This window comes from Sinocyclocheilus grahami, unplaced genomic scaffold, assembly GCF_001515645.1.
Source record: "Sinocyclocheilus grahami isolate Dianchi unplaced genomic scaffold, SAMN03320097.WGS_v1.1 scaffold112.1, whole genome shotgun sequence".
NCBI lineage: Eukaryota > Metazoa > Chordata > Actinopteri > Cypriniformes > Cyprinidae > Sinocyclocheilus > Sinocyclocheilus grahami.
The window spans coordinates 315,104-327,573 of record NW_015505291.1 but is presented as its reverse complement, the minus strand read 5'-3'; the positions used below and the strand labels follow the sequence as shown (position 1 = coordinate 327,573).

Genomic DNA, 12,470 nt, shown 5'->3' with positions numbered 1-12,470 from the left:
GTACTGCAGTTATATCTGATCAAATGCGCATTATTATTTTTTAGCTTGGGTTAAACAAATCAGTTTTGCTTTGTTGAAACAGCAGCTACGCTAATTATGTCTCTATTTGTTTCTCTGTTTTTGCCATGGGATTGACATCCCGTGGTAACTAGGATTTACACAAGCTTCAGTCTGGATCCAGAAAACCTAAGAAGAGATGATGCCAACCCCTCAGAGGACCTCAGATGATGCCAACCATGAAACAACATACAGAACTACCAAATTTTGCTATAAGTTTGATTGCATCATATAATAATTGCTGTTAATAGTGTTTAATCGTCTGTTTGATTGTCTTTAATTGATTTTTCCGTACATTTCTGCCATATGTTTATTAACTGACAGTCACCACTGATAAGCTACTACTAAATATTGTAGAAACCTAATTTGCTGTAAAGTTGCTTTGCAACGATTTGTATCGTGAAAAGCGCTATACAAATAAACTTGAATTAAATTGAATTTCTAAGGATCTGCCTCAATTTGACAAATTAAACTATTGCAAATTACAAAATGCTTTGATCACATCCATATTACTAACTCCTCTTCCACTGGCAAAGCATATAGATGACGCAATAAATAAAATACAATTTTAAAATAGCTATAAAAGATAACTATAATAATAACTATAAAAGTGTCTAAACTGGTGGATGATAATGTTATGGTTAATATAAGTGATCATAACACTAGACTCTATAACCAAAATCACTCTAAAATAACAGAAAAAATCCCTAGAAATTAACCTTTTTGGATTTGTCAAAAAATGCATTCTTAATTTGCTCCAGCGTCGCATCTGGTTTCACCCCGAGAAGTTCATAGTAATTGGTTGATGATCTATAAACAGAAAAAGAGGCAATGAAAACAAATCATTTGTCTTCATGATGACAAGATAAAAACTACAATAATAGTCACTCTACAAAAATAATATCTGCAGCCAAATCTCATAATCTTATGGCCTTGATGATAATTTACAAAATAATGTTACCTAATATAACAGCCTGTTTAGAACAATAAGTCAAAAAATAGATTTTTATATTTTCTATCAAAAACGTGAGTGGTGCTAGTCACTCTGGAAATTCTTGGTGGTTGTTAAGTAGTAGCTAGGATGTTCTGAGCCAACAATTATGCCTCTATAATATTCTGGTCTATAGATGACAACATCAGCTCTGAAGGATGCATTTACATAATTGTTCAAATAAAGATTTACAAAAAAAATCTCACTGCAAAAAGTAAATTTCTTACTCAGTATTTTTGTTTTGTTTTTCAGTACAAAAGAAAAAAAATGTCAGACTTGTGAGAAGTAAACTTATAAGTTGCAAATATCTTTTTTATATATTTTATTCTGTGGCAAAAATTGGCTTTCATAACGTATTGCTATACTAGAAAACACAGGAACTAAAATTTGTTTTAAAGGGTTAGTTCACCCAAAAATGAAAATTCTGTCATTAATTACTCACCCTCATGTCTTTCCAAACCCATCCAAACCCAAATTAAGATATTTTTGATGGAATCTGAGAGCTCTCTGACCCTCCCATAGACAGCAATACAACTGAAATGTTCCCAAGTCCAGAGACGTAGCAAGGAGATCTGTAAAATAATCCATGTGACATCAGTGGCTCATCCGCAATTATACGAAGCTACGAGAATACTTTTTGTGCGCAAAAGAAAAAAAAAAGACTTTATTCAACAATTCGTCTCCTCCGCGTCACCCTAGTGCCATTTTGGAGAGTATCCGCTGGACGTAAACAGCGTATGCTGTTCTGTGTCAGCTGTGTCACGCCGGACCTGTTTCCTACATTGTTGTGATTTGATCTGAACGAAAACAGCATATCCGTGTGACGCAGCTGACACAGAACAGCTTCCGCTGTTTACGTTCAAGTCTCTGGACTTGGGAACATTTCAGTTGTATTGCTGTTTATGCAGGGTCACAGTGCTCTCAGATTCCATCAAAAATATCTTAATTTGTGTTCCGAAGATGAGCGAAGGTCTTACGGGTTTGAAACGACATGAGGGTGAGTAATTAATAACATAATTTTTTTGGGGGGTGAACTATCCCTTTAAGCATTTGAGCTAAACCATTTTGGTTTTGAAAGCTCCGTGTATTATTATTGTTGAAATGAAAATGTTTAATCTGTATTCAACAGATAAATCAAATTTGGTCATGCATACCTGTGCGCAGTACAGAGTGAGAACAGCCGCTGAGAACTTTTACAGAACCACAAACAACTATGACAGAGACGAAGATGAGCCTCCAACAGCATGATGCTCCCGTAGAAATAAACTATAACATAGATGAGAATCTAAAGAACGGTTGAGATAAAGGGGATTATTATGGGAATAAACATTACTTTTCTGGATGTTTTGTTTTAGATTTTGCTGCAGTTGCAGCATGTTCAATGCATCCTGTGTTTTGTTGCAGTTTCAGCATGTTGAATGTGTACTGTCTGGGTCAGGCTTTATCATGTTGTGTTTAAGTGTTAGCGCGCTGAATGCATGTTGTATTTAGATGAAACTTTATCACGTTGAATGCATACTGTGATCGGACGAAGCTTTATCGTGTTCAATGCATGTTGTTTTAGCTTAACGCTTTATCATGCTGAATGCACATTTTGTTTGAGTAAGGTTTTATCATGATGAATGCATGTTTTGTTTGACTGAAGCTTTACATGTTGAATTCATGTTGTGTTTTGGTGCAACTACATACCACTCAGCAGGATCCCATTGAAATACAGCCGGTCAGCAGCTCTGCAGGAGATCCTGAATGGACACAAGAGAGCACATACACACACACAATGTTTTATATAATAGTTTAGGTCCCTCTTTGACATCTGAAGTTCTTGAATTGATCTAATCACTACAATCTAAACCCTATAGTCTAATTAATATGTGTATACAGTATTAATCAACGTAGATTGATCAGGATCACACACTAATTCAGTGTAACTTAATACATGCGTTTCCTATCCAAACATCTACATTAACTAAACATCATAAACCGGGACAACTGCCCAACTGGAATCTATGACCAATAAACCTGGCAGCTGTCAAAATCTAAAGAGCTGCTAACTAGACAGTACTTTTAGGCGCAAAACACGGCTGTCTCGGTACAACTGAGCCCAAAAATGCTGTGATCAGCTAACTAGGTTTGAGACACGGCCAGTTAAACAAATTAGACGGAAGCTAATGTTGTTGTTAATTAATAATCTAAAGTGCATTTCCATGCCAAATAGGACACGATTTTAAAACCGCCTGATAAATTGTATCAGTTTATGTGACACACTTTCCAGTCGACTGCTATTAGCTTAGCTGCAATGCTAAAAACAACAACAACAAAGTTAAAGGAAGCGTGTAGCTTAGCACACAAACATTGATCAAACGCGCTGTTAATCTCATTAGTGAGACATAAATCAGCGGATTAAACACAAATAACGGCATCACCTTCATTCACGGACACACGCAGGTCTGCTGTCATGTTCTGCTGCTTTCATAACGCTTCACTCTCGCTGTTACATAAAAGGCTAGCGTTTCATATCAGACATACAGCAGCGGTTTACCTGTTTTCAATGGGTAACCCTTTATTTACATTAATGATATAATGATATTGCTACAATACAATTGTACATTTTGGAGAGAACTAGATGCATTAATATTCATATTAATTATTATTTAATATGAAAATTCACTACAGAATTCACTTATTATGTATTGGTTGCTCTTCTTCACTGTTATTCTATAGTAATAAGTGAGAATTCACTTATTGCTCATAGATTCCAGTTGGACTTTTTGACAGCATAAAATAAAACAAGGACTTTTTTTGGACCTTTATGTATTTAAGAGAAATAGTGGAGTAACTTCAGAATAAATAGCATCTTAAATAAACATTCACTGTTTTAGTATTGCAAACATATTAGACATGTTTTGTGTTGTTGTCACTTTAATGTGAGGATTGTGTATCACCTGTAGGGATTTTTTTTTATTTTAAGAAATGGCAACATTCATATATATTCACTATACTTATAAAACCATTAAAATGCTGTTCTGTGCATGCACTGGTCTGTCGGATCAGCAGCAAAAACACATGAACATGCTTCATATGTGCAGTAAAAAAAGGCATTTATTTTCTGTACAATTCAGAAAACAAGAATGAAAGAATAACTAAGTGCTAAAAGGTCCAAACAGTTTGCTTTGAAGAAAATCGAAAATCTTTGCAAAGACTAATCTTTGCAATTCTGTCATTGGACGTGCTATGATGAAAGGCTCTCCACCTTTAAACAAAAAAAGAAAATGGTCATGGTGATTCTTCACATATAATATGTCCATAAATAATAGCAGGTAAATGCAATATTGACCTCAGAAAAAGAAGGGAAGTGATGATCGAGAATGTAGGCGGCTCTGACACGTTGCTCTCCTTCACTGTTATATTGAATGGCTTCCAGCAGAGGAACACCATTTAACCTCGTAAACTCCTCCACCACCTGTTACAAAAAGGAGGACTTACATTAAATGTGCTTTTTGAGTCATTCTAAGTAAGCCTGTCATTAAGTTTCTTACAAAGATCAATATAAAATGATTTTAAGTGCAGGGTTATTATCGTTAACTAAAATTAAAAAAAAGTAAGACTTAAAAAAAATGTAAAATTTCAGTTTTGGGCTCTTATGTAAAATGTAATACAAAATGACAAAAATTACTAAAAGTTTCAAAATAAAATGAAATTGGAAAATATTTCAAATGAAAACGAGAGAAAGCGAGAATGTATTCTTAAATGATCTCATTCACCTGTGGGCTGCTGGATACCAGCATGTACAGCACGTCCAGGCTCAGGGTGACCACCTCTGGCTCGGCCATCTTGAGTGTGGCACAGAGGGCAGTCAGCAGCCCTGCTTGTGTCAAACCAACACAGTATTCTGTGCCATGATGGAATCTGTGCCACAATATTACCCAGAACTCTCAGTGCCTTGTACAAACAACAATAATTGTGTGAGAACTCAAATTTATCTGTGTATGTTATCAAAATGTACATGTTGATATGATGTGAGTGACAATGAGTATAGTAGAATTACTGCAGCAGGAATATAAATCTTTAAAAAAATATACAGTAAATTCAAGTAATCAATCAGCAGTGATTTACTATTAAATAAACACCATAATATTAAGTAAATGCAGTCAAACAAGTATAAAAAAAATATAAGAAATAACAAAATGTTTTCTATTTAAATATATTTTAAAATGTAATTTATTCCTGTGATGCAAGAAAATCTTTAGTGTAACATAATCCGTCAGAAATCATTCTAATATTCTGATTTGTTGTTTAATTAACTTTATTATTATTATTATCAATGTTGAAAACAGTTGTGCTGCTTAATATTTATGTGGAAACCGTGATACATTTTTTTCAAGACGCTTTGATGAATAAGTTTAAAAGAGCAGCATTTATTTGAAATAAAAATCTTTTAGATCATAATAAATGTCTTTACTGTCACTTTTAATCGATTTAAAATATTCTTTTGTTTTACAAAAATCATAAAACCCCAAACTTTTGAACAGGAGAGTAAATTATTCTCAAATATATTTCACATATGCTTTTTTAAATACTTTAATATGGGTCAGTGTAAGATCATACACCTCATAATGGGTCGCAGCCCAAAAATGTAACTATGTTAGACTGATGTATATATGCAAGCTGGTTCCTCACCATTGAGTTAATTCCTTTAGAGAAAGACAGAAACTGGATTAATATGGGAGCCATATTAAGAAGCAGCAGGCCAGAGCAGAACCCACTGGAGCCAGCTGAAAAGACATAAGACAGTGCATCACAGTCATAATTGTGAGAACACGTTCATTTCCGTTTGAGCTTTAATTGGGATGAATAATTGGGGTGCTAATCAATTTGAGCACATGCATGCTAACGTCCTGCTCACCGGTGAGGTTGTTGAGCACCCACAGGGTCTCTCTGGACAGAGCAGGATGAGGGTGAAGGTAAGCCTGACTAAAGACACAGAGCACGGCGAGGAGACGAGTGTCCTCTGGCATTACATCACCTCCACTGACCAGCAGGTTACCAAGGCAACGCAGAAGAGGCCAAGTGAGCTGCACAGCAAAAACAAAAGTCACAGTCCAGAGGAAAGCAGGTAAAAGCAGTTTTTAGAGGATGAGAGAACCATAACGACCACATGATCATTTTGCTGATGAACTGGGCAATTTGTTCAGTTTATAGAAGTTCAAATATTACTGTATGAGAAACTACGACCTTGCATTGGCTTCAATTCCATAATTCCAATACAGGTTTCCTGAGTTATTCTAATTCTATATCTTAATATATAACATACATATATTATGGAATGCATTATGCATGATAATTGCGATTAATCGTTTGACAGCACTAATATATATATATATATATATATCAAAATTATGTATTTATTTTATATTTTTTAATAATATATATATGCAACATTTTCTGTGTTCAATTTTAAGATTAAATATGACTTATTTTGTGAAATTCATAAAATTATGTAATAGTAAACACTGATTATAAAAGCATTGATAATTGAATTATATATAGGAGGTGTTTCTATTCAGTGAACACAATAATTTAAAATGACTCTCATCCTAACCCAGATGTGCAGTATGTACGTGATGTGGGTATAAAATGTTGTGCTGTAATGACTTACCAACTCTATTCCACCCTCCAGGTTTCCTTGAGCAACAGCGCCTCCTAGTGTTATCAAAACAGCACTGCACTGTGAGAGGGCGCCTTGAGCGATCAGCATCGCGTTATCCAAATTACTGCAAACCGTCCACAACATCATGTCACAATTCAACTGGTGTTTTACTTACTAGCCTCTTTTTGTTTCATACAGAGATTGAAAGAGAATTAATGGCACTAAACAGGTTTTTAGCACAAATCTCCATTACTCTGTCATTGTTTAGTAAGTTTTTATGAAAAAAGAAAAGACCACACCTGCTGACTAAATAGTACAAACAACACATACACTCAATCGCTGGCCTGTAACCAAACTCAGGATCTGGAGTCAACGCTGAGATCACATGAGGGACTATTCCTGAAGCCATGACTGCTCTGGAGTTTCAAATATAAAACAAAGGCAGAAATATTTTAGATGAATATCTTAATATTTTTCATTAGCATGAACTATTTATAGTAAACTATAGCAATTTCAGTGTGCCAAGACCTTAGTTCATTTGTCAGAAACACTACAAATAAACATAAATAAACAAGTTGTGGTCACTTATGGGATGATTTTTTTCAGTTGCGTCTTTTGCCTGTAGCAGCTGAGACAAAGTGAAGCCAACTGCCTCCACAACGGCCAGATTATACCTCTGATTCTAGAACAGAAAAACAATCTTACTATTTCATGATCTCAAGAACATGTCCAAGTCACATTTCAGCCCAAATGAAAAGGAATGAAAAAATAATAAATAATATTTTGCTAAAAGCAAAAGAAAAAAAATTCATTATGACATTATTAATATTAGATTAGATAAAAAATAAAAACGGAAAATATTACTCTTACAGTAATGAGAATCACTACTGAGAATTATAAGAACAAAAAATCCACAAAAGTTATATGTCTGGATGTGTCATGGTATTTAGATGAAAAAGAAAGAAAAACTTAAGAAATAAGGTTTTGCTTAAAGATTTTTTATTTATTTACTTTAATTTATTTCTTTTTTGCATTGTGACATTATTATTTATTTCATTTTTTTGCATTACATGACAGTTAAACACACCCCCCCCCCCCACACACAAATTCCAATTACTGTAATATGAAAAATAGAATAAAATCATGTAAAATTTTACTCTTACAGTAATGAGAATCACCACTGATAATAACCAGAACAACAAAAAATCCACAAAAGTAATATGTCTGGATGTGTTATGGTATTTAAATTAAAAATAAAGAAAGAAAAAAAATGTTTTGCTTAAAGATTTTTTGTTGTTATTGTTGCATTGTGACATTATTATTTATTTACTTCATTGTTTTTTTTTGCATTACATGACAGTTAAACATACTCACCTCCCCCCAAAATTCCCATTACTGTGATATGAAAAATAAAATAAAATAATGAAAAATGTTACTCTGACAGTACTGAGAATCACCACTGATAATAACCAGAACAAGTATAACTGAATGTGCACATAATTATCAGTTGTCCAAAAACCAAAAATAAAATTGTTGTCTCTTTCTTTTGATTTAGGATGAAATATAACCCTCAGCCTATGAGAATGCACTCAGAGACGCAATAGCATTATCAGTATACAGGCTTGATTTGATAATTTAATTTAAGTCAATTATAAGATTTAACAAAAAGTAATAGTTTACTATTAGTCGCCTAAATGTTTTTACATGAATGCAATTTGCAAGTGCAGATACTATTCCCTGAGCGAGAAGCTTCTCTCTAACCACAGTGCTGTCAGGACACAGATTTCCCAGAGTGTATAAAGAAAGCTCCTAAAGGAAAAGACAAAAGAGACAAATTCATGAGGAATGATTGAGTACATGCCTCTGACACTGACTTCAAAGTGATAACCCACTGACCGTTAGCTTGGTGCTCTGACTGGAAAGGTAAGTGAGGAGGTAAGGGCCGGCAGGCAGACAGGCCTGTCCTACACTGGGGTGAGTGGAGTGAGACAGCTCATGCATTCCAGCTGACACTGAGCATTATGAGAACTGAGCTGTCCGATCAACATGTGCATGCTGTTCTCTGATCTGAAGAAAAACACAGGCAATGCATTAGCATCTTATCTATATATCTTTGGAATCATGTTTTTCTTAAATGTTTTTGAAAGAAGTGTCTTATGCTGTGCATGCATTTGATTAAAATACATAAATATAAATATTATTATAATGTAAAATAAGTAAATATATATGATAAAAATATGTTAAATGGGAATAAATAATATACATAATATATAGCTATATTATCTTTACTATATAAGATAATTAATAAGGATTATAAATATAGTTCTTATATTCAATCTCAATGAAAAATGCACAAATGTGACATTATTTTCATGACAATTAAGCACAATGGCAAACAAATTTAAATAAATTACTGTTCCTAAAAGAAGCTTGCAACATGTAAAGTTTTTCCTGTTTAGTTTAGGGCTGAAATAGGACTTGTTTTGTGAAATTTACTCCTACACATTAAAATATCAGTTGTAGACATCCTAAAATAAGGCAAGGCAAGTTTATTTATACAGCAAATTTCATACCCAAAGGTAATTCAAGGTGCTTTGCATAAAAATGATTTTAAAAGTAATTAAATAATAATAAAAGATGACTAAGAAATAAAACTAAAAATTAAAATTAAATACTAAAAATTCGAATAAAAAATTTATAAAAAAATGTATTCATCTAAAACAAATGAGAAGAAAAGAGACGTATAAACAACATGATGCAGTGCATCAAATAATATAAAGTAAACTGTGTGTTGGTATTGAAGTCCTACTTAATGAAAGTGAGTTGGCTCTCTGGGTTTCTCAGTGCTTTTCGTAGAGAAGCGAGACGAGCCGCTTTCTCCTCACCCCCAGACTGGACTCCACGTATCATCTCTCTGACCTGATGTTATACATACAGCACACATGCTTCATAAGACATATAAGCAATATTTGTAGTTAGCTAATATGAGCTGTATGTTTCTCCGTGCCTGTCTAAGAGCTATGAGTAGATGAATACATAAATAGTATATATTATTTTTCCTACATTAATACATTACAAACCAACAAAATATACTGAGAGATGAAACACACTTTTCTCAAACTCTCTTCTCTTGTGTTTGAACTGATTATTGGGAGATCCACTTGCTTTGTGACGGAGGGTTTTCAATCTCCACACCTTTAAGATGACTGTTCACTGCATCCAAATGAAAATTTGCGCCCTGATTATCGTATTATTTTTAATGTCTATCTGTTTCTCTCATCACATATTCTAACGTGTTTTATTAGCCTGGCTTGCTGTGGTTGTTTTAAAAATGTGAACCATGAAAACGACATTTCAAAACAAACGTTTTTAGACCTGCTAAGTAGATCCTATTATTATTATTATTATTATTATTAAATGGTTTAAACGGCTCATTTATAGACATTTTACTGTTAACAATCCTCTTACCCTCAACGGTGTTCGTGTGACTTTTATTTTGTAATTTTTAACATCCAGTTGCATCCCTCGCGTTTCGCTTCACACTTTTTTGAAGAAGACTCAAGGAAACGCTAGCAATTCATCTCGATGCCATTAGTAAATAAACTCAGAGTACATCCAGAATTTCATATACAGTTTCTAGGTAGGTGACGGTGACTATGACAAATTTGCGCTTTTACTATTCAAATAAATCTAGACATTAAGGGTTTTTATTTGTCCAGACCGACACAGCATGATGAAGGCCACATATTTATATGCCATGCTGTATGTATCGTATGTCAAATTACTTGCCTTTTTTAAATATATTATCTTATAGCGTTTATAATGATCATGCTATACTGGCCACTGGTTTCCAGTTATGTATGTTATAGCAAGGTGCCAAGATGTGGTTTGTGTGCATGTTGATGTATTTCAAAGCGTATAAAACTGTGTTTGCCCTGAAAGCCGCTTTATTCTTTGTAGTCCACATGCGTTTTCACACATTCTCGCCTCTTAACTCTAATATTTGTCTTTATTCAGGTGACAGAATCGCCAGAGGTTTATATCCACCATGTCAAAGGCAACCAAACGCAAGCACGTAGTCAAAGAAGTTCTGGAGGACTGTGTCACACCCACTGAAGACCAGCATATCATGAGGGTACAGTTACAGTTTTTGGGTTCTGTAAGGCTTTGAGAACTCCGTATTCTCACTATACCATGATACTAATAATTCTACACCTCCTTCACATCACAGGTCTTGGGAAGTAATGGCAATAACCTCCATGAAGCTGTGACTGGCAGCGGCGAGCGCTTCCTTGTCAGTATGCCTACTAAATTCCGCAAGAACATCTGGATCAAACGAGGTCAGTTTGTTTGAACTTTTATGGATGTATAACGATTCTGTTTTTAAAGACACTAAGAGGTTTTCATGGTCTTTCTGTTTGTTAGGAGACTTTGTCATTGTTGATCCCATTAAAGAAGGAGGGAAGGTGAAAGGAGAAATAAGCTTCATACTTTACAGGGACCATATTCAGTACCTGAGAAAACTTGGTGTCTGGTAAGGCCATGTCTTTTTTTAATATTTGAATTGAATATTTGACACCCCCAAGTTGTTCCAAACCTGTACGAGATTCTAAAAGTTTTGTGTAAACTATCCCTTTAAACCTAATCCTGAAATATGTTGTTTGATTGTTTTTCAAGAAAACAAAATTGAAATGTGTTTAGTAAACAGCATTTTCACACTTCACACAGGCCAGAAGGATTCCAGGAGGATCGCACATCCAGTGAGAGGAATGAGGGAACACCGAAAGAAAGAAGTGAAAGAAAAACAGAGGAGGAGGGTGACAGCGACTCTGAGGATGATGACAGCGATCTTTTTGTAAACACCAATCGTGCCACTGTTCTCTACAGTGAGAGTGAGGAAGAGACTGATGAAGATGAGGACGATGAAGGTGATGATAATGAAGAGGAAGAAGATGAAGGAAGAGCATAAAACTGCAAATGATACTGGAAGGTGCTCCCACCACAGCATGACCAAGAACAGTTGTATATGAATCTTAATTGGGCTTAAAAACCTGGAAAACTACACTGATGCCTGACTGAGCTAATTTTGCATTGAATGATTTCTCTCTGATGGCTTTCGGAAGTTTCTGCTTTAGTTTAATTTGTTTGAAATCTCAGACACATTTTGTTTCATTAAAAGAAACATTGTATATTATAATTATTGTAAATACCGTGTTGTAATAAACTTTGTTTTGTACACTTGTTGTTTTGCCCACAAGTTTTAGCTGGTTTAATACTCAAAGAAGTACAGGGTTTCTGTGGGTCGTAAAAAGTCTTAATTCACACTTTCACAGATCAAATTAAAGCCCTAAAAGGGTCATCATTTGAAACAAAGTCTTAAAAGTATAAAGTTAAGGCATTAAATGTTGCATGCACCGCAAAGTAAAATAATATTTTTCACAGTGATTGTACTTTTAAAAAAAAAAAATTTTTTTTTTTTTTACACTAATGCAAATATCTAAACATACTTAAATCGAGATTATTCTACTTGAGGTGCAAAATGAAGATATTACATTTTGTTTTCGGACAAATTTAACAAAATTAAGTATGATTATGCTTAAACCAAGATTTTAGACAAGAATTTTAGAAGAATATCACTTTTTCTTGCAGGTACAATAAAAGTTATGACTATTTAAATACTCTAGATCAGTTGTATTTTAAATGTTCAAGTGTTTCTTATACAACTCATGTGAAAGTAAAGAATATTCAAAACAAATTTTTACAAAATACCTTGCA

General features: G+C 34.0%; 3 protein-coding genes across 4 annotated transcripts in view; 1 reads left to right on the top strand and 2 right to left on the bottom strand.

The window, feature by feature from the left end:
- The window catches only part of dnajc4 (DnaJ (Hsp40) homolog, subfamily C, member 4), a 10,228-nt gene extending 6,658 nt beyond the window's left edge, over window positions 1-3,570 (bottom strand). The window contains exons 1-4 of one of the 2 annotated variants that reach the window (XM_016277444.1): window positions 3,472-3,570; window positions 2,738-2,790; window positions 2,203-2,333; window positions 777-867 (exon numbers count right to left, since the gene is read on the bottom strand). In XM_016277444.1, the coding sequence (XP_016132930.1) occupies window positions 777-867; window positions 2,203-2,294 (183 nt within the window). In that variant the 5' untranslated portion in view covers window positions 2,295-2,333; window positions 2,738-2,790; window positions 3,472-3,570. The remainder of the gene's footprint in view (window positions 1-776; window positions 868-2,202; window positions 2,334-2,737; window positions 2,791-3,471) is intronic. The other variant, XM_016277445.1, reaches the window with a different exon arrangement.
- Window positions 3,571-4,139: 569 nt separating this feature from the next.
- tmco6 (transmembrane and coiled-coil domains 6) lies at window positions 4,140-9,905 on the bottom strand (the record flags this gene model as incomplete). Its single annotated transcript, XM_071582392.1, is given in 15 exon segments — window positions 4,140-4,298; window positions 4,383-4,508; window positions 4,810-4,959; window positions 4,961-4,987; window positions 5,726-5,820; window positions 5,952-6,120; window positions 6,705-6,819; window positions 6,995-7,106; window positions 7,281-7,377; window positions 8,400-8,504; window positions 8,592-8,695; window positions 8,698-8,762; window positions 9,505-9,614; window positions 9,652-9,713; window positions 9,806-9,905. Coding segments are annotated over 15 exon segments (1,458 nt in total), but the record flags the coding sequence as incomplete, so codon positions are not given.
- Window positions 9,906-10,195: 290 nt separating this feature from the next.
- Window positions 10,196-12,103, top strand: eif1ad (eukaryotic translation initiation factor 1A domain containing). The gene is made up of 5 exons (XM_016277493.1): window positions 10,196-10,335; window positions 10,713-10,830; window positions 10,927-11,035; window positions 11,121-11,229; window positions 11,424-12,103. The coding sequence occupies exons 2-5, from the start codon at window positions 10,744-10,746 to the stop codon at window positions 11,662-11,664; spliced, it is 546 nt and encodes a 181-aa protein (XP_016132979.1). The 5' UTR covers window positions 10,196-10,335; window positions 10,713-10,743; the 3' UTR covers window positions 11,665-12,103.
- The last annotated feature ends 367 nt before the right edge of the window (window positions 12,104-12,470 follow it).

Coding starts and splice junctions, on each gene's coding strand:
- eif1ad (XM_016277493.1), top strand. CDS start 10,744: ATGTCAAAGGCAACCAAACGCAAGCACGTAGTCAAAGAAGTTCTGGAG. Junction 11,036..11,120: donor GAACATCTGGATCAAACGAG/GTCAGTTTGTTT, acceptor TCTGTTTGTTAG/GAGACTTTGTCATTGTTGAT. Junction 11,230..11,423: donor CTGAGAAAACTTGGTGTCTG/GTAAGGCCATGT, acceptor CACTTCACACAG/GCCAGAAGGATTCCAGGAGG.